This window comes from Solea senegalensis, linkage group LG1 (genome assembly GCF_019176455.1).
Source record: "Solea senegalensis isolate Sse05_10M linkage group LG1, IFAPA_SoseM_1, whole genome shotgun sequence".
NCBI lineage: Eukaryota > Metazoa > Chordata > Actinopteri > Pleuronectiformes > Soleidae > Solea > Solea senegalensis.
Window position 1 is genome coordinate 3,899,638 of NC_058021.1, and position 21,228 is coordinate 3,920,865.

Sequence of the window (21,228 nt, forward strand, 5' to 3'; positions counted from 1 at the left end):
AGGTGGAATGGGCCGGGTCAGTCTGGGCCGAGGGGTGTGGTTGGGTATAAACCAGGGGACAGTGGGTTTTCTGTTGTTGTCCTGTTTTGAAAACTCTCTGTCCTGGCCTCCTGTGTCCCTCTACTCTCTTTTTTCTCTCTTTTTCCCTTTTTCTCCTCCTTCCACTCGCTCTCCCTCCAGAGTGGGACTCTCCTCTTCCTCGACAGGCTCCTGTCAGGTCTGCGGCATCCGTCTTTTGGGAGCTCCGTTAGAAGCCTGAAACCATGCTGACGTTTTTGGCGCTGGCGTCGGTCGTCCTCCTGGGAATAGGTAAAGACTAAATAAATATTTAATCTTTGTTTAGTTGTATTTTTAAAGAAACCTCCTTTTCCACTGCTGAGAAGTTAAAGGCTCATTTTTCTTCCGTTTTCCCAATGAACTGATCTTTCACTGGAAGTACAAGCGTTTGTATTTATCTTATAGATTTGACATTTGATGTGAGAGACGCTCTGAATGATCAGATTGAACACGCACCTGTTACTGAATTAATATCTTGATTGTAGGTTTGTTGTTTTTTGTCGTGATTGAGTCGTGGTTTGGTCCATAAGTGTGTCAGAAAATGCTTTTTCCAAACGTCTCAAATGTCTCGGTTTGTTTACAACAGTACATTCACATATAAGTTAGCTGTTGTCAAAATATTTTGTAATTGATGCCTATTATGAAATGAGCTGTTGCAGCCTTGACTGATGCTATCACAAGTAGCGAATGTACTTCCTCTCCAGGTGCATGATGGTACCAAGTGGAACACTAACATTTTGACTTTTTAAGTGAAGGTTGGCAGAGTTTCCTCTCTCTCCAGTCGATGCAGTTGTCCCTCCCCCCTCCCCCCCCTCTCTCCTTCCCTGGCAGATATGTGAAGGTTTTGTCAGAATTTTAATTAAAAATGTCAAGTGTGATTTCATTGACACATATTGCAGGGGGCGGGCTGCACTCGTGCCGGAGATGCTCGCGGTGAAAGGCTTTGCTCACAGGTTTTTAAAGGGCAAAAGAAAAACCCGCGAAGAACACGTAGAGCGCGGGTGTTAATAAGCTCAGAAATGCTGTGATCTGCTCACATGTGACACCCAACAATAGGAGGATGAAGCCGACGTCGGCTCCCAGGAGCTTCACGACTGAACGCAGTTTCTGGGGAAGCAAAATATTGAAGTTGCGGCTTAAACCAAATTAACATCAATCAGTTATATTTTTTTTTTACGAGCCAACATGATCCGTATTTATGTGTAAATGTTTGAAATCATGTGTGTGAATCAGTGGAGGCTCTGACAAATGTGCCGTTTTGTTATCTATGTGAAATCTTAATGCTTCTGCTTGGATGATGTCTAAACATGATGTCTTTTTGTTTTTGCACCAAAGTCATGTTGGACTTTTCTCAGTCCTCTGCCAGCGCCAGATTGGCATTTGTGAGTTAATTACATCCACTTGATTTGTGTGTGTGTCCCAGTGCCCGAGCAGTCCCAGGCCATAGTGATTTACACCGGCTGGGAGCGCCACGCCCTGGTGGGCTCCGACATCCGGCTGTCATGTTCCTTCTTTTCCTGGCGCTGGACATCGGAGGATGTCACCTTCTCCTGGACGTACAGGCCTGATGGCTCCCGGGACAGCATTTCTGTAATACACACACACACACACACACACACACACACACACACACACACACACACACACACACTATAGCTTCACAAACCGGCGAGCATGTTGACACGGTACAAATGAATTAGGCGCCTAATCACGCGACCTGTTGAGAAATCAGTATACCTCCTTCAGTGAATCAAACATTATGTGGATAATAATGATTTATATCCACATTAAGCCGCACTTAATTAAATTGTCATTAAAAAAAATTGACATCAGGTGTTAAAAACTTAACTTAATAACCAGAGACAAAGAGAGAGAGAAAAAAGAGGCGGGTGGAGGTTAGTCGGTGAAGGGTTTGATTAAAAACAGGACACAAGGTTAAGAATCCAATCCAGGGCAGCAGATGCAGAGCAAACCGAGATGCTGCAAACTGACACCTAGTTTTTAACTTTTACATTTTACAATATCGGCTTTAAGCTGAGATGGATTTTTGCTGCATTTCTGTTTAAAAACCATGTCCCAAATGTGGACGTCGCTACCAGAGCAGCTCATGTAGACAAGTTGATGTCTGGAAAGTCGTCACACGAGGCTGATTTGATCATGTTGCAGCTGACAGCGTGGACATTCTGCCTGAAAACATCTTATCCGGGGAGAAAAATCTGATTTACTTGCAGTCGTCTGAACACGGCCTCAGTGCACTTTTCTCCGGACTGAAACTCTAAACTATAAAAAGCATCTTTAAAATCGTGTCTGCTAGTATCAGCAGCACTTCCAGCCACATCAAGCAGCTGTTTTGGTGAAAGTGTCTGTGATGGAGCCACTGTACACCACCTGCTCAGCACACGGACAGTTATTGACTCACTGGTTCACACAGTGAAGCATTTAGCAGCTGGCGAGCGAGATATTCAGCACGATTCACAGAGTAGAGACGCGTCCCCACCTTAAATGAAATTCTAATGTGTGCTCATTGGGCATTTTCAGAGAGCCACAAATATTTAAGAGGGCGACACAAAAACCCTTCTTTTGACCCGACAACAATGTCTTTGTCTTTGACCAAAAGACGTTTTTGTTTGCACCATCTCCGCCTCTGTCGCGCACAAAGACGAGGAGTTGTGCACTGACTGTGTCACATGCTGTTATTGTTCACACGGCGTCGATTTGGCATCAGTTGCTTTCTTGGTTTGTGCAGATCCAAGAAAGGGGCCAGTGTGTGGGTTTTAGTGACATCTAGAGGTGATGTTGCGTACTGCAACGAACTGAATACATCAGTTAGCTCACTTAACCCCCGCCCCCCCTCATTAAAGTCTTTATGAGAAACAATAGCGGTCTACAGCTCATGTAAAAACAAAAAAATGTCCATTTTGGGCTCCTGTACAAACATGACGGGACAACGCGGTGTGGACCATGTAAACGAGGACCTGTCTTTTTTTCAAGTGTTTTTTGATCCCGGTCTAATGTCAGTGTATATTTTCACTGCTCTTATATAATCATTGCATTTGGTAGCTTTGTAAACTGTGAAACACTATAGTGCACCGTCTACTGGTCAACATGTGTAACTGCATGGGACAAAGAACAATTTAGGCTACTTTCAGGTAACTAACTCGATTTCCATTCATTGAGACTAAACTCATTTCATTTCATTTGTTCAGATTCTTGGTCGTTGTCAGGCAGTGAGATAAAATAACAAACAATATTTATGCTGAAAAATATGCAAAGAAAAAAATTCCACTTAAATTCCACTCACTCTAACATCTACGGGTGTGTGTTTATATGTCACATATTCAGGCAAAATATTATTTTGTCAAGTCACAAAATATTTTTTTCCAAATTTCCCAAATTGAATCCGATTTTAAACATTTTGAGTGCTTTTTCCCTCAGTTGTGTTTATATAGTTATATATAGTATACATCACATGCCTAGGTTGTAGTAAAAAAATGATGTAAGACACTCTACATTGCATTATAGCCCCATTTAACGTAGTGTTGGAAAATGCACTGTGTTTTACGGGTTAATATCAGGATGTTAATATTGCCTTTGTTGGTAAAAGTTGTCTCCACTGAAGTCCAGAGAGTCTCCGGAGATTGTCCCACATGAGAGAACTCAAATGTCCTTAAGAGACGCAGAGGACATTATCTCCGGATAGCGTTTGAGTCGGCTCATGTGAGAACGCAGCGGGGGAAACTCTCCTCCGTCGATTCTCCTGCTGTTGTGAACAAAACTCACCCCGACAATTCCCTGTTGTGTTGGTCAAACTCTGGGAGAATCTCTGGACGCGATTCTGCAAACGTTGTCCGCAGTTCAAGTCTGAAAACTCCAAACCTAGATACTGTCTTGAATTGCTCTTTCAGATAATATTGATTTGAATCTAACACACACACACACACATGCTGATTTGAACCTATTTTAAATCAGACACGTTCTCTCCTAATCTTCTCACTCCACTTGTAGCCTCACCTATTTCCTGCTCTTTAATTTCACCCCCTCTGCTCTTATCATCCTGTCATCCCTTTAATCTCTCCATCCTGACTGTTCACCCCCCCCCCTCCTTCATCTCCACCGTCTCTGTCCCTCCCCTCGTTCCTCATTATCTCCTCCCCTCACCTTCTTAGCCTTCATCCATCTCCCGCAGTGCCCTCACTTTGAAACTTCTCTTAGTTATTATTTATTTATTTTTTACGGCACTTCACTCCTGCCACTCATTTCTCCATCCGTACAATATCATGAACCCGTTTTCACAGTGCATTTGTCCGTCTTCTTCTTCTTTTTTCTTTTTTTTTAAAAAAAAAAACCTCAAAAAAATCCCACTTTAAAACACATTTCACCTAAAAAAAAAATCTCTATTACAGTTTGAAAACTGTGTCTAGACATTTGATAGTCTATCTAAACACAGGCGTCTGTACAAAATATTGAAATAAAATACAACCAGCTCAGCTCTTCAGAGTCATTGTGTCTGTTAACCTCTAGTTTTGAATATCTGGCCTTTGACTTTACTGCTCGAGCGTCGAAAGGCCGCTGTTTTACAGAAAAAGGAATCGAGTGCCGTACGCGATCGCCCGCTGACCAAAAGGCTTACTGCCACCGTTTGTAATAAGCTGCTAAACACAGTGGATCAATATCCTGTTAAAAGTGTCAGAAAAGTTCCCCTCAGGAGTTGGATGAGAGCAAAATAGAGTTAAAAAGTAAATGTTGGCCTTCCAAAGTTAATATAAGCTGGGGGGCTGTTTTCAGAGAGAAGTCAGTTTATATGCAATCTGTGGGGAAAATTTGCCTAATTTTCACTTCCATTTTTAATGTCAGCAAACCTTTTAGTCACAAGTGCAACGCAGTGTAATGTCCGTGTTGTTAATCACGGTCGTCTCGTAGGGTTATAATCTGCACTCTGTCTGTGTTGTGATTGACAGCAGACCACAGTGATTGACACTGCACAGCGACCCAGCTCTGATGTTTTCCTCTCATGTGGCACATGTTCCGATGTGACCCATGACCGTGGAAGCGAGTAAAAGAAAAAAGGATATGGATTCAGATATGGACACATTGGTTTTAGGCCTCGTTCGTATACGGAAATAATCCACATGTGCGTACGTAAGCGTACGGATCAGATATTCCCTTGTGACTTAAGCGTCCTTACAAAAGTGTACACTATCCATGATCACATGACTCTCTTTTAAACCTGTGCGTCCAGTTTTAAGCCTCACGAAAAACGAAATATCAGCTCACTTTTGAAAGACAGTGTAAGCAGGTCCTATAGGTCATAGGTCAGATGTAGGCACAAATATCAGAATTGAGCTTCAAGACCTGCAGTGTAGCTCCACCCCCTTCCTCTCCAGCTCTTCTTTGAAAAAAAACAAAGCAAACCAAGATGGCGCTGGCTAAATCTCCAAAGTTTAGGCTTCAAAGCAGCAGTTTCCCAAACAGCGTTAATCGTATCCTATCAATCTGTGACGTTTATTTTGATTTTAAAGGGATTAAACACAAACATGGATACAACAAACGTAATGTTACACATAAAACCTCTAAGGTTTGACACCCAGTCGTTCACAAATGTGTCTCCAATGTGATGTTAAGTCATATGTGAGGATATAACAGTCAAAACAAAAACCCTGCTGTCTCCAGATCTTCCATTACACCGGTGGTGCTCCCTATGTCGACAACAAGGGCCCGTTCAGGGACCGGGTGGAGTTCGTGGGGAACCCCGGCCGCCGCGATGGTTCCATCCTGATCAAGAACCTGGACTTCAACGACAACGGCACCTTCACCTGCGACGCCAAGAACCCCCCTGACATAGTGGGTCGGCCCTCCAGCGTTCGCCTGCTGGTTTTTGAGAAAGGTGATGTAGAATAAGGGAGTCAGACTCCCACTGTTAGCACTATCTTACATCTGTGTCGGCCTATTAGTTCTCCACTGAGCCCATATGGTACATTCTGGTGACGCCAACTGTTCTCAGTCGTTGCGAACGGTCGTTCCAAACTCTTAAATGCAGCTCAGTTCGCTCTGTGCATCAGCATAAAGCGAGCGCCGCCGTTACACCAATCGCGGCGTGGCCTCGTTTAGAATTCCTATCATTTCCTGTTAAATGAAATCAATTACAATGTTATCTCTTCCTCTGTTCCAGATTGCAATCACCACCTCCCTCTCGCCCCCTCTCCTCTCATTTCTCTCCTCTTTCCCCTTTTGCCTCATTGTCTACCACCTCGTCCCATCCCCCACCTCCTCCTTACCTTTGCTATCGTCTTTCCTCTCCTTATCTCGCTCTCTTCATCTCCTTCTCTGACTCTACAGCACTTGAGTCCTTTATATAATTTACTTTCCTTTTCTGTTCGTCTTTCGTTTGCTCTTCTTCCAGCTTTGTCTGGGTTTTTTTTCCCCCCCCTCTCACCTAAGGGTGGACAATAATGTCAGGAAGAAAATAATAAACCACATCTTAATGCGAGTAACCAGACTGAAAAGTTCTTCTGCGACTTCTCCGTCCGTCTTCTACCAAAAAAAATCTACGTCAGCTTTGAGGAAAGCTGCGCATTATACATCTAAACGTGCCGTTTGATGGGCGACAGTATGATACATTGTTTTTAGTAGATGTAACAAAGAAATTTGGTAAAAAAACTGCAGAAGAAAATGTAGGTTGCTACGGCAACCCATGCAAAGGATGTGCACCAATCAGCGGGCATGTTTTCCAAATATTGCAATGTCTTAAATGTGTTCAGTGTTTCCTCCTGATACCAACCAGGAAATCAGAATATAGTGAACAGCCTCCAGGGGGCAACGCTGCTGGTTGCATAAAGTCCATTTGAATGGGAGTCTATGGGAAACTAGGATCCTTTTTCCTGACATTTCGGATTGTGGCCAAATTGTGATGATAGAGGTTTTTAAATTGTGAGTTCAGATTCTCAGAGGTGCCGGGTTGCCACCACTGTCCTCCTCTCTGACCCTTCTGTTACTTTTTACCCTTCTCTGCTCGTCCTCCTGCCACACTCATCCTGTCCTCTCTCCCGTCCACAGTGCCAATCCAGGCTGGCGTGATCACAGGAGCCATCATCGGGTCGGTGCTGGGCCTGCTGGTGCTCATCGTGGTCATCTACTACCTGATGAGGTTCCTGGTGGCGCGTCGTGTCTTCAGCCTCAGTGTCAGGTCAGTGGCCGGCCTGTGGCCAGTGGCGGCGCTCTGCCAGTCGGGTCTGTGCCAGGGACTGGAGCTGAGGCCAGAGCCCATCCCTGGCACGGAGACCTGTGTGGCCAAGATGGCATAGCTGCAGTGCCATGATTTGATCTGGTTAGCTGGAGCTGTGTGAGTTTTAGATGTGAAATTAGTCGGCTGGAAAGAGACGGATAATGATCTCCCATTTTAGGTTTAATCTCACTTTAATCTAAAAAAAAAAAAAACTGACTGCATTGCTCCAAAGCACGATGATTAGAAATGATGAAGAGTGGGAGTCTGAGTGGATAATCCACTCGATCATGGAGACGTCGGATCCATCATCCTGCTCATACCTCGCCAATCTTATGAGACGGTAACGCATCTAGCGCCAGGGGGCTGTGTTTGAGACAGAGCCAGTAGATTGAGTTGATGTTCTCTTTATGATGGCTGCCAGGCAATGCTGCCCTGTGACCACTGGAGGGAGAGATGGATTCGACATTCTGACATTGTCTTTTTCTTTTGTCCCCTCCAGCAAACATGGCAAGAAAAAGAAAGAGGGATCACAGCAGAGACAGGCAAGTTTCCCTCTTCTTCCTCCTCCTCCTCCCTCCTCCTTCCCTCACGCACTCCATGACATATTGCTCACCACCACTCGATGACACCGAATGCCGCAGCTTTGATTGTTGTCACATTCAGGTGCGGCGCAGTGAAATCACGTCCTCGTGGCGAGATTACGTGCAGCGCGCTCCGGAAAACTTGGTGCGTGTGTGTGTGTGTGTGAAAAAGGGAAATTTCATCTATTCTTTTGTCGCACTAGCACGCGTCCGACATTTCATAATCGCATTCCTGTCCAGGCACCTCCAGTATGTCCTCGCAGCGATCCACCGCCAACAATAAAACATGTCATTCAACACGCTGCCCGGCAAACGCTAATAGCTGATTTTAAGCTGTTCAAAATTCCGGCGCCGTCTCGGCGTTAGACGTACGTCCTCTCTCTCTCTCTCTCGAGGTTCTCCTTCCTCCTTCAGCCTCCTCAGGGAGGCCAAACAGCACGGTGCGAGTAAACAGCCACAGGGAGAGAAAAAAAATCAAACCAGCCACTGTGAAATGGCCGAGGCCAGGTCACAGCACTAATGCTATTGCTGTATTGAATGGAAGTGTGATTTGCTCGCAGTAGGGAAAATGGATAGAAGCTGCTGATTTCGCTCACTGGGAGTCAAAAGAAAATCACTGGGCCTATTATAGTACAGGCCGTTATCAGTGTTTTTTTTACGCCCGTTGCATGCCGAGGATTTTGGGTTAATTTTCTTTTCTTCTCCTCTTTTCCTCATGGGAGTGCGATAGCCTCAAGTGCCGGATTAATCAGACATTTTGGTGGCGTGTTTTCTTTTGTGAATACAAGGCATGAGGGCGAGTCATGTTTGATTACTCTGTGGTAATGTGGGGGCTGGATGGTTTGCGGGGGCGTGTTGTAATGGACTGTTCGCTTTGCATACTGATAAAAAAGAAAAAGAAAAAAAGAAATAAAGGGGAAGTCGCTGGATTTCATCTGAATTCAGAGTGTTTTTCTAGCTCAACATTCACTGCTGCCAAAAAATGAAACGCTGACGATGAGCAGGGAACAATATCAAAGGTGAGTCATTTAGCTGCAGGTGTGAGCTAATGTAAAGATGAAGCTGCTGCACTTCTCCTGACAGTCACGAGTTAGGGCTGTCACTTTTTCCAAAAATCAAGTCTGAAGGTTACTTGTTACTTTACTTGTTACTTGACGTTCTCTTCCCTTGAAGATATTCCGATATTCCAGCGTTGCACACGACAACATTATTTATCACTGCTTTCACTGAAAATTCACTGGAAATTCACAGATTTAGCTCTTACTAAATTTGTCCGCTTTTGCTCGCAGTGCCCTCTGCTGGACCACGCTGTAATTACTTGAGAAGGTCTGATGCGCTTTTAAGCAGTTTATTTCGAATTCAAACGAACAGATGTCGTATTTGGATCATCTGGCGACACCGGGCGAGGGCCAAACCGCGTGTCTACCTCAAACGCGCTCGCTCGCTCGCTCTCATTTCCCCCGGAGCCTCTGCTCCCTCCTCTGTCTTCTTCCTCTTTCCCTTTCCTACCGCCGTTTGATTGTCAGGTTTACTCTTGAGTCGCAGTCTGCCGCTCTCGAGTGCCTGTGGCGGATGACAGTGCATATATGAATAAATAAGTTGCCGCCAAAAAGGACACGGAGATATTTGACAACATTGTCATTTACAGTTACTCCCCTGCAAGTCTTGAAAAATAAACTGCAAAAAAAAGAAAAAAGGCAGCTTTTTCATCGGCGCTCCTGCGTTTCTTTCCTTCCCTCAGACGTGATTCCTTCTCTTGTAGCTAAACGCCACACACACACACACGGAACCCACGGGACCTGATAGTGCGCTCATAAGTGGTTGTTTGATCAAATAGCCCTTATTAGGAGACTCTGCTGACACAACACAATCTCGCATCAGGCTCAACTCGCCATCTTCTACTTTGTGTTTGCTCGGCGTGCGCTGCAAATCTCCGTTATAGGCTCATGGGGTGAGGGAGGGAGGGAGGGAGTGGGTGAGACAGAGAGACAAAGGGACCCCATGGTGTGTGCAACTCCCCATTAGGTGGAGTTGTCGGAGAGGAGTTTACCCCGCAGCCACACGCCGCTCACAGGATTGAACACACACACACACACACACACACACACAGTAGTGGAATGATAATTGACTGCACTCTGTATTGATCTGCACACACACACACACACACACACCCTCCCATCCCTCTTTCTATTCCCCAATCACCCTTTCACTTCACTCCCTCCCTGATTCACATTCTTTTATCCCTCCCTTCACTCACTCACCCCTCCCCGCCTCACTTCATACCTTTTGACTTTCCTCACTGACCATGACAAGCATCTGTCAGTAATTTCCCCTCCCTCCTCTTCCGTCTCACTCCCCTCTTGCTCCGTTTGAATTGCCCCTCCCACACCTTCCCATCACCATCATCATCATCTTCACCACCAACAACCACCACCACCACCACCACCACCCGCCTCGCTCCCACTCCCTCTCCCAGTTTCTCTCCCCTGCCTCCGCAGGTCTTGTGGGTTCCCGATGAGTTTGGTTCCAGACAGAAAATCACTACCTCTTCGCTCTTCATCTGCTTCCCAATCTCCCCCCTCCTCACCTGTCACCGTCTCATTTCCGTATGCAGCAGGGGGACGCAGACACCTCAAACACCCTCCCACCTCCCACCATTCCCTCCCTGTTTTGCCACTGCGCCCACATTTCCTTTGAAGTGTGTGTGTGTGTGTGTGTGCGTGCGTGTGCGTGTGCGTGTGTGCAGCTCCTGTAACAAGGGGTGGATCTGCATTCTGCCTGAGCCGGGCTGGAATGTGTTTACGAGGCATCCTCGTCGTTAGTGTGGGAGCTCGGCAATGCGTTGCGGTGCAAACCGAGACCTACCGTGGGATGCATAATGGTAAACAATACAGTGATCTATGAGGGAATGTATGCAAGTATGATGGAAGGTAATGACACCGGATGGGCTGTGCAGTGGAGCCAGAGTGTGGCTGTAATGGGTGTCTGCCCCTGCTGCTGTCTGAGCAGGAGAGTGTGCTGCTTCATAATTAAAGATGAAACATTTTCTAATGCAATCAGTGGGGAGTTATTAGTTTAAGCTTCAGCGAGTAGAAGAAGCCTCCAGTGTGCTTTCTGCTGCCGGCAAACCTTATGCATTAAAGGCGTAGTTTGGCTGGTTTTTTTTTTTTTCTTTTGAAGTGTAGCTGTATGAGGTATGAACACATTATCGACACTGACTCCGCAGAGCACGAAAGCCATTTCCGTGAATCAGCCGGCGACTTGGACACTTCCTCTCACTGAGGGGGGAGACGGACTTTAGCCGCGTAACAAAAGGCTCAGCTAGTCAAACCTTTGACAAACGGGTTATCATGTGACTTCAGAGATGAGTCTTCAGAAGTGACACAAACTTACCAAATTAGGCTGTAGCTCGTGTGTTTACCCACAAGTTAAAGATACACATATACGCGTCTTAAGAGAATATAGTCAACATTGGTGACTAGAGGAAGTGTCAGTTTTGATAATGTGTTCAATCAAATAAACCTAAGCTTTCCCTCAGTCAGTTTCATCCACTCACCTCTTCTGTCCTCGGAGACACTTCACATCCTCTAACCTGTTGGAAGTGCATTAAAAATATGCATCTCGCCGCTGTGAGAACTCCATCAGAGCATAATCACACACTTGTGGTACTTCAGTAGGTGAAATCACAGGTTAATGCACTGGAATATATTGTAAGACTGACTTCACTTCACCTCCTCTGTGTCCAGTCCTTCCCGTTGGAGTCGTCGTGCTCGAGTGAGACCTTAACTTTTCCTTCTTTTCCACCCCCACCCTCACCCACCTCCCCCCCTTTTTACGTAGATTTCTTCTTCTTCTTCTTCTTCTTCTTCTTAAAGATGTTTTTAGACTTTGCACAGACAATATCCAGAATGAGTGGGAGTGAATGGATGAATTATGTAAGCGCCTGCTGGATGAATGTTTGAAGCTGCTTGCTGCTGGCTCACAGCCAGTCAAGTGTCCCTGACCGCAACTCCGACAAAACGGTCTACAACGGATTATTTATCCTGCCGCGAACGTGAAAATGAAAGATTCAACAATCCAAGTGAGGTTTGGTTGGTTTTTGCGCGTCGGTGTCAAGTTCTCCCACTGCTGTTGCAATAGAATTTAAATGATTTAAATGTTTTCTTTACTGGAAGACGGTCGCTGTAAAGCGATGTGAAAATGACATTCTTTTAACCGCTCATCAATGTCATTGCTCATAACCTGTGTAAGAAGGAGTGCCACGCCCACTTCTTAAGTAACAGTGTTGATAATTGATGCACATTGATGATCGTATTAATCACCAATATGGACAACGATATTGTGATGAATCAATTAGCAAACGTGGAGATGTTGCTGTTTATGGAACCCCAAAACGACGAGCTCTTTAATCGCCTTGTTTTAAAAGAACACATAAAAAATTAAAACCAGGCCGTGTTTGCATTTTGAAATCTAAAAAATTATAATATCATTAATCGACTACTATTTTGATATTCGATGAATCGGTTTGAAGCTTTATTCATCATTAAAACAAGATTTTCAATTGTTTAGACATCTTAAAATATTTTCTTCATTTCTTTGCTCTGGATAACAAAGAAATCATTAAAAGTCAATCATTTTGGTTTGTGGACGAAACAAGACGTTTGAGAACATCATCATGTCCAGGTTTTACAAACACCGATCAACATTTTTTAAGGTTTTCTGATATTTTATGGACCAAACGATTAATCGAGAACATAATCGACAGATTAATCGATTATGAAAAGAATCGCGACGAAGGCAGATCGTCCCAAATGTAAGATTTGTCCTTGTTGATACTTTGTCAACTCTAAAACTTGATGTAATGTTTTTTACCTTGACAACAAGGTCAAAGTTAAAGATCATTTCAAATATTATCAATCAAAACCAGAGTCGGTTCATTCCTGTGTGTGTGTGTGTGTGTGTGTGTGTGTGTGTATTATTGATCAATTGTCTCTCAGTTGTCACAGGTGTATGGAGCCAGTCTGCCACTGTGTCCCATCCTAACGCATGGTTACCTGTTTTGTCACCCCTTACAGCTCTGGACACCGCCCCTCTCACCCTACCTCCCTAAAAGGACTGTCTCTCTACCTCCTCACCCCTCTCTGTCTCTCGTATGTCTCTCTCTCTCTCGCTCTCTCTTCTCCCCCTAAATGTGTTTTTTTTCTCTCCTCTTCACACAGCTCCCACCCACCTTGCTAACCCCCCCATCTCTCATCCCCTCACCGCTAACCCGCCCATCTCATCCGCCCGTCCCTACCTCGTTGTCCTCTATCTCCCTGACGCTCCTTTCCTCCTGAAGTGACTCTCCTCCCCTGTTCTCCACCCGACCCCCTCTCCCTCCTCCCCCACAGGGCCCCGCGCCTCCCGCTGACCCCTCCAAGGTGAAGGCGTCTGTCTCGGAAAAGAAGAAGCAGGAGTCTCGCAAGGATAAGAAATAGGATACGGGGAGGGGCTGGGGCGGGCTCGCCAGTCGGCTACTCCAGCCCATGCGCCAGGTGGTGGTGTGGGCCCGGCCCAGTGAGCAGCAGCGAACCGTAGTGAGAAAGGCAGAGAGGGTCGGGGGAGGAGGGGAGGAGGGCTCGGGCCGGGTGCTGATGACCATTGATTTGGAGCTGATCCGCAAAAACGGGGAGGAGGGGCCCCGCAGCGAGGCAAGGACGGGGAAGCCCAAAGCGCCCGGCGGCTTCCTGTCCCGCCTCGCCAACCAGCTCACCTTCAATTAATAGACAGGCGGGGGGCGGGGGAAGCTCTGGAGGATAAGAGAGTGGGAAGTCTACCGAGGAGTCCAACCACAAGCCACCACAATGGCAGTCCCTGAATAAACGAGTCAAATCATATCGGCTCCTGTGTCGCGCCACGATCTGAGATGTCGTGATAATCTCTTAGACCAGCCGCCACCTCCGGTACTTTTGTCAGGTCATAAGATATGCCAGTCGAGGCGAGGCCCTCTGAGATGGTTGGGTTTGATAGCAAAACCTAAAAAAGCTGCTCCTTGGCTTTTGCCTCTTTCTGGTTCCTCTCATTGTGATCCTATCCTCTGAAACAGCTTCCTCCAAGTGTGTCCGATACGCATCACAGGTCCCCAGCCGCAGGGACAAGCCAATTTACTTTTTTTTTCCCTTTCTTCTCGTTCCCGAAAGTGACGTCTCAAACTCTACCATTCTGCCCTCACACTTCCTTTTTTTTCTCTCACTCTTCCTCCTCTTCCACTGTGAATTTCCTGACTTTCTTGTTAATTCCAATTACAGAGGTGATTTAAATGCTAACTGCTCTATCCTCTTTCTCTCTCACCTCCCTCCCCTCTTTTCTTCCTTCTCTTTCTCCTTTAGATAAAGGTCTGACTTCTCCATGACTGCCTCCACTCCTCTAGTCTGCTCCCTCCTTTTCTGCCCAGCCTGACGCAACCCCCATTATTTCCCATTATCTCGACTCTTTCAAGACAGCACTGGCTGTAAGAACAGTCCTTTATTAGTGGAAGCGGTGTCAAAACTTTTCTTTAATTATTTAATTATTATTATATTTTTTTTACAGCATTTCGTCAGAGGCCCTGTATGTATGCGCTCATCGGGGCAAACGGTAAAAGTTTTTTAAGGCCTAACTGTGCACATAACTTCCGTGTGAGGGAGCTGAGAAACGCCCGCGTCGCTCAGAGTCTCCTGAATCTTCATGTTTACGACAGTGAGTGCACTCTGGACTTCAGATGGAGGAAAACATAGACGGAGAGGGAGGGAGAGGAGAGAGAGAGAGAGGTGACAGCAGAGGAGAAATACGATTCCTGCTCTCAGCCGGCATAGATGGAGGTTCAAGCCCTCAAGCCTCCGGGTGATTCAATCCTCTCACATTTGAGCTAATGGAGGTTGTCGCTGTGTCCCTGCCCTGGCTAAAGGCTGCTATTTCTGGCCCTATAAGAGTACGAGCTTACTGTAACAGCTGCACATTTTTCAGCCGACAGGGGGAGGGTGTGAGAGAGGGAGAGAGAGGAGTAGAGCAGGTGATGGGGAGGGGAGGGGAGGGGAGGTGGGGAGCCGCTGTGCTGTTTATGCCCGAGTGCGAGAGGCTGTCCGCTGTTGACTCGACGGCCGGCGACTGACAACCTGGAATGACGTCATGGCCCCCGGGGGCCGGCGGCTGCTCTCAGGAGTCTGACAAAAGGCTTACAGGAAGAGGTGCAGCTTCTGTGCTCCCACTTATTTTAGGTCCAGTTAATCCACTCACACGTTTCTCCTTCGCCAGCCCAGAGCTAATTATTTTTGCGCATGCTGGTAACCAGATATCTCTCTCCACATCTCTCTCTCTCCCCCTCCCCTGCCTCCCCTGCCGTCTTCACTCCTCTCTTATTCACTCCTCATCTCAGCACCCATCTTGGGATTCATCTCCTCCCAGTGTTTCGCTCTCTCTCTCTCTCTCTCTCTCTCTCTCTCTCTCCGTCCTTGCGTCTTTCGCCATCCCTTATCTCTTCCTCTTCCTGTCGTCTATAGTGACTCTTGCTCTGTATTATTCCACCCCCCCACACAGAAAAGGTCCATATAAGTCATCTCCTTATCTGACGTCCAGGCCTACAAGCTCCTAGCTCCTCTGTCCTTCCTCCTCCTCCTCCTCCTCCTCCACCACGCCCTTCTTCTTGTCTTACTCAAACTCGACATCTGTCACATCCTCACTTTGCCGTGTGATCGACACATGCCCTCTCTCTTGCCCTTCAAAACGACACCCCCCCCCCACACCCCCGTCAGTCAGTCCTCCTTCCATCGACCCTTTTTACTGTCTTACTTCTGCTGGTTTGAATGCCACAGTGCTCACCTCTGCCCCCAACTGGCAAAGGAAGGAAACACATGAGCATAAAATCCGCCTTTACTTGTCACTGAAGACAGAAACTTATAATCCAGCTCGCTCTTCTCTGGTCGCAAATACCGACGTGTGTTTTATGTATATGTGTGTCTATTTAAAGATTTGATATAAAGCAGTATATCTACCCTAAGTAAAGCATTTTCTTGTTTTTTTGTTTTACATGTGGACGAGAAAACGCACGGACATGTTAATGGAGGAAGGGGAAGTGATGTAATTGCAGTTATATTGCTGACCTTGTGTGTTATGGACGGTACTGTGTGGCTGCGTCTTTGGCGCACGTTGAACTCCGGGGTGAGTGGAATTCGTCCGTTTGGCCTCAGATTCAGCGCAAACGTCGCAGGGGAGGGATATAAAAAAAAAAAAAGAAAGAGGGGAGGATGGTGCATGCTGTGGGAGAATGCTTTTGGAGGAAAAGGCTTATCTGGTGTGTTTAGCCAAGCCAGAAATCCATATGTATCACTACAGATAGTCTGCTCTCTCCCCCCCCCGAGCTTTCTTTTAAAGGTGCTCCTTCCCTGAGCCAAAGATGGATTGCGATCTGTGTGCTTGATATGCAGGGTGGATAGTGTCGACTTGAATGTTCCTTTAAAATTCATAGCAGGAATGGAGGTGCTTAAAAAAAAACAAAAAAAAACAACCCACATCTTTATAACTGTAGATCTGTTTCACTAGTCGCTGTTTAACTATCCAATCACACGGATACGTCGGAATGTTTTCTCCTTTGTTGCAGCAAAGCCACACAGACACCGGACATAAGACAGCATTAAAATGCCTTTTAAACTGTTTCTGTTCGTCTGTATTATGACCTGTATTAGCCACAGTTGTAGAATAACATCCCTTTATTTAAAATGATTGAGCTTCTTGCATTTTTGGTTGTTTGTTTTTTTGTTTTTGTTGTTTTTTTTTTTTTTTTACATTTATTTTAATGCTTGTGGTAATTCCAGAGCACTAACAACATTTGATGACTCTGTATAATATGTTGTAAAGAGGACGTAAATAAAAATTTAAAGCCCCCCAACCGCAGCTGTTATCAACAGGAGACCAAATAAACCCAGCTGAAAATGTCTGCAGCTGTGTCTCTTTCACTTCCACACCCCCGACCACAGTGCACATCTGTCAGCGACGCACTTTTAAAACACAGAGATTGTTTCCAAAGTGAGAGATCCACTTTTTGAAATAAGAGAATGCTCTGATGGCAGGCAAGAAAAGGAGGACTCATTATAATAGCGCCAGCCTGATTATTATCTGAATACATTTACATGCATAATAGGAACATTTGAGAGGATGTAATCTGGAGACATTAATGACGACCAGGTGCTTTTGCTTTTTCATACAAAGAAATTGAACTTTTCAAACTGCTTCACCTCATTGGGCACGTTTGCCACGCAACCTGAGCACACCGCGACGATGACCAGCCGGAAAATAAATACTTAGCCACCGTTTACAACCTTTTCACATTTGAAAGGGTGACGCGATGAGGTGTAATTTCCAAGAAAGCTTAATATTTCGGACATAAATTGCAGGAGCAGTTCAGTGAGCATACATAACCTTTCCACAAAATGCTCTACTTCATATTCAGTTACGCTCAAGAGTACAAGCGCGAGTCTTTAACTTATGCCCACCAGCCTGCTCGGCTGGATGAGTCACCGAGGACCGAGCGCTGCTGTCCGTCCATGTCGGATTTGATGCGGAAGGCAAAGTACAAAAAAAGTCCAACACAAATCACTCAAGTATCCGTCTTTTATAAAGAACATAAAGGGGTTTCTTGAGTAAAAGTACAAGTATGTTACCAGAAAATGTCTTTGACAGAAGTTGAAGTCACTGTTTTATAATATTTACTTCAGTAAAAGTCTTAAAGTATATGACATTTGCTGTATATAAGTATGAAAAGTCATTTCCTGATATAAAATGTACTTACGTTTTAAAAAAGTATATAAAAAAAGTGAGGATTGTGCCATGGTGGCTCAGTGGTAGTGCGAGTTGCCTCTCAACTGGAAGCCTGTGGGTTCAATTCCTGGCTCTGCTACTCTATATGTCCTTAAGCAAAGACACTTAACACCTTGTTGCAGTGTGTGAATGGTGAAACTGTAGTGTTAAAGCAGCTCATCAAGACGAGGAAAGCTCTATGTAAATACAGACCATAATACCAACGCCTCTTCTGATTTGATTTGGTAGCAACGAGTAACAAAGAGATTTAGAGGAAATGTAGTGGAGTAAAAGTTGCTAGAAATACAAATAACAAAGTACAGATACGTGAAGTATAAGGTAACAATGTATTTGTACTTTGTTACATTACAACACCGCATAGTTTTGTGTGTAGAATTTCCTCTAAAATAAAACAAAAACTCACCTCTGAATGTGACAGATTATTGTGTTTATTATTGAATTGTGTCTTTGCAAATGTACTGTTTTATTATTGTTATCATTATTATTATTGTAATCATTTCTTATTCCAAACTAAGATCATTGTCGTATCCATGTCTAAGCCTCACGTGCACAACTCTGCAGTCACACGTCTGTCACACTGCATTATCAAACATCTTCATGTCACACCTGTATTGCTATTAAGGGATTGTGTGTTTTTTCTTTTTCTTTCTGAGTTTTACAGAAAACTCAGAAAGTGTGAGAATCTTTGCCCATCGTTACTTTTCCCTGTGACAAGTGAGTGAGTGTGTGTGTGTGTGTGTCAATGAAGACAATGAATAGCCTAATAATAGGCGTATTTCCCAAAATGATAAACTGTAATTCCTCAAGGAGAGGTTTTTGTTCCCTGGATTTTCAGCTTCACTTATGTGTAAAATTATGTATCGACAGGTTTTGAAACTTATTTCTAATTTAATTTTGTAGGAACGTTAAGAATAATTGTAGAAGTAGAAAAAAACACTGACTTATTACTCAACCACGAGACTGACAATCGCTGACATGTCAGCTGGGCTTAAATGTGCATCGTGTTCCTTTACTACTTTTTTTTAGAGTTCACAATCTTAATTTAAGCCAGGACTGTGAGTCACAGTTGAGCCAAATAAGATTAGCTTTCTGTTCCTGTTGTCTCATTTAATGTGGGGACACAGTTATAAAATGAAAACACGGCATTTCCTTCAGTTTTCTCAAGTGTTGCACTTGCAAAAACATAAAGTTTTATTTAACCCTGTAGCGTCCCCGGCTGAATGATGGTCGAACTATTTAACTGATGGTTCATAGGTGTTTATTTTCGTGCTGAACAGAAGGTAACGTTGCTCCAATAAAACCCTTGATAACACACTCTGAACACAGCTATGGAATAAAACAAAAATAGTATTACCCACTTCAAAAAGTTCAACAGTATCCAAAAGTGTGTTTTTAGTTCAATAATAACTTAAAGAATACAGTGTAATAAACAAACATATTTAACGTAAAATTCAATATTTTAACTGTTATTTCAACCTCTGGAATTGTTATTAATACACCCAAAAATGATGTATAATTTATATATACTAACAAATCAAGAAACCGACAGACATGCCCTACATCGCACCAAAACAGCGTTATTGCTAGCTTAAAATACACTGGAATAAAACAAAGCCAAACTATAGAAGGACATCACATTACTACTAAACATTAAGTACAACATTAAAAGGAAATGATGACAAACCTTGTGCCCTTATCAGCCAGGTGCTAAACGAACTTATAAGTAGACGTTTCTTAATGTTTTTTAACTTTTAACTATCTGCAGATTCGTCTTTTTTTCTGTTTCCGGTTACACTGTCTATCAAAATAAAAGCACCAACCTAAAAACAGGAAATGACGGTAAAATAAAGAAAACAAGTTAATCTTTCAAGGAGATTACTTATGAAATACTATAGAACTATAGAAACTAACTATACTAACTATAGAAACGAAATATTATGAAATTACACTGTGGCATATTAAAGGTCATTTACAAAACCGGGAAAGTGACTCAGAGATGAGCCCAGCTTCCTCTTTCTGTTGCCTTTTTCCTTCTAGCGCATGATAAATTTAGAATTTAGGCCTCTGTGTTTGTCTATTATGTAGATATATTTTGTTCAGAGAGGGTGGGGCTTTTATCCATCCATCTTCTACCGCTTTGTCCTGCACATGAAGGTCGCGCTGTGCCAATCTCAGCTGACACGGGGCGATAGGCGGGGTCACACCCTGGATTAATCACCAGTCCATCGCAGGGTGTCCACACACATAGAGACAAACAACCATTTACTCTCACTCTCACAGCTACGGTTCATTTAGAGTGTCCAATTTACCTAATCCCAAATGTTGTTGGACTGTGGGACGAAACCAGAGAACCTGCGTCTTTTTGCAGGTTAAAAGTAAACGATTTTTAGAAATCTGCTGCAAAATCGGACAAAAACAGCCTGTGAAATCCTGGAAGAGACTTTACAGAGACACTGTAACGTAACGGGAGCCAAAACCATGAAATCTAGGTACTGTATGTGTTAGCGAGTGAGAGAACACTTGGTATCGTGCTCTGACACGGGATCATTTGTAGCATCTGTTGCGTCGGCGCGGTGGCGATGACCTGCCTTATGTTACCAATGTGTTGGATTTTCCACAAACTGCAGCCTTGGATTCAAACGTAAGGGAAAAACACCATCACACACTTGAACAGTTGATGTTAACAGTTGATCTTTGAGACACAGTTAAGCAGCTGTATCACAGCAGATACATCATACCTGAGGACTGTGTGTGTCCTCACACTCCAAACAGCTGGACACTGTGTCTCCTTTTCATTTGAAATCTCCCTCATTATCATACTTATTACAGCTACTGTATGTTATGTCGAGAGCAAAATTTCATTTGCTGCGTTGACAGCAGTGATTGATGGGCTGTTGTTCTCTACTGGGGCTGTGTGTGTGTGTGTGTGTGTGTGTGGTACCAGCAGGTGCAGGTACACACACACACACACACACACATTTTGTGTTTGTCGTGGTGCCCGGTGCAGAGAAGCTGTGGGGTGTATGCGGCTCAGGTTACCCTGACGTTTGGTGTAGGGGTTGCCAGGCCCCAAAAAAAGCCACCAGTGTCTTCCACACGTGGGGGGAAGGAGGTCTCATCTGTGGCCCCCAGAGCGCCGTCCTTCACATTATAACCCGCCGACGTCTGGACATCCAGCATGGGTCAAGGGGTGAGTTTGCTTCATTCCACTTAAACACGTTAAGGCCCCGGTCGTACTTGAGCTGCATGAGCGGGACTCAGCCGCAGCTTATGTTACAACATACGGCGTGGACTTGCATCATGGAGAACTTCCCTAAATGAGCGCAGCTGTGTTGTTGTTGTTTCTTTTAAAAGACAGTAAGGATGATGGCTTTTCTCCCTCAATAGGTTTGGTTCCCGGCTCGTCGTTTATTCGTGTAATTACGTAATTTTTGTTTTTATTCCTTCCATCGGCCTGATTCCGTTTACCTTTATGGGGAGGACAGGCTGGTAATTGTCCTTACACACAGCGGGAGGAAAATTGCTATGCCAGACACA

At 44.7% G+C, this 21,228-nt stretch overlaps 2 protein-coding genes across 3 annotated transcripts in view; both read left to right on the forward strand.

The window, feature by feature from the left end:
* Positions 1 to 50: 50 nt before the first annotated feature.
* Positions 51 to 16,810, forward strand: mpz (myelin protein zero). Of its 2 annotated transcripts, none has more exons than XM_044025459.1 (6): positions 51 to 309; positions 1,481 to 1,647; positions 5,728 to 5,941; positions 7,111 to 7,240; positions 7,779 to 7,821; positions 13,251 to 16,810. In XM_044025459.1, the coding sequence occupies exons 1-6, from the start codon at positions 264 to 266 to the stop codon at positions 13,335 to 13,337; spliced, it is 687 nt and encodes a 228-aa protein (XP_043881394.1). In that variant the 5' UTR covers positions 51 to 263; the 3' UTR covers positions 13,338 to 16,810. The 2 variants fall into 2 exon arrangements, with proteins under 2 accessions (XP_043881394.1, XP_043881404.1); XM_044025469.1 differs by having other exon boundaries at positions 14,229 to 16,810.
* Positions 16,811 to 20,766: 3,956 nt separating this feature from the next.
* atp1a2a (ATPase Na+/K+ transporting subunit alpha 2a) overlaps positions 20,767 to 21,228 on the forward strand; it is a 46,090-nt gene continuing 45,628 nt past the window's right edge. Inside the window, exon 1 of the mRNA XM_044025445.1 lies at positions 20,767 to 20,881. Coding sequence (XP_043881380.1) covers positions 20,870 to 20,881 — 12 coding nt within the window. The 5' untranslated portion in view covers positions 20,767 to 20,869. The remainder of the gene's footprint in view (positions 20,882 to 21,228) is intronic.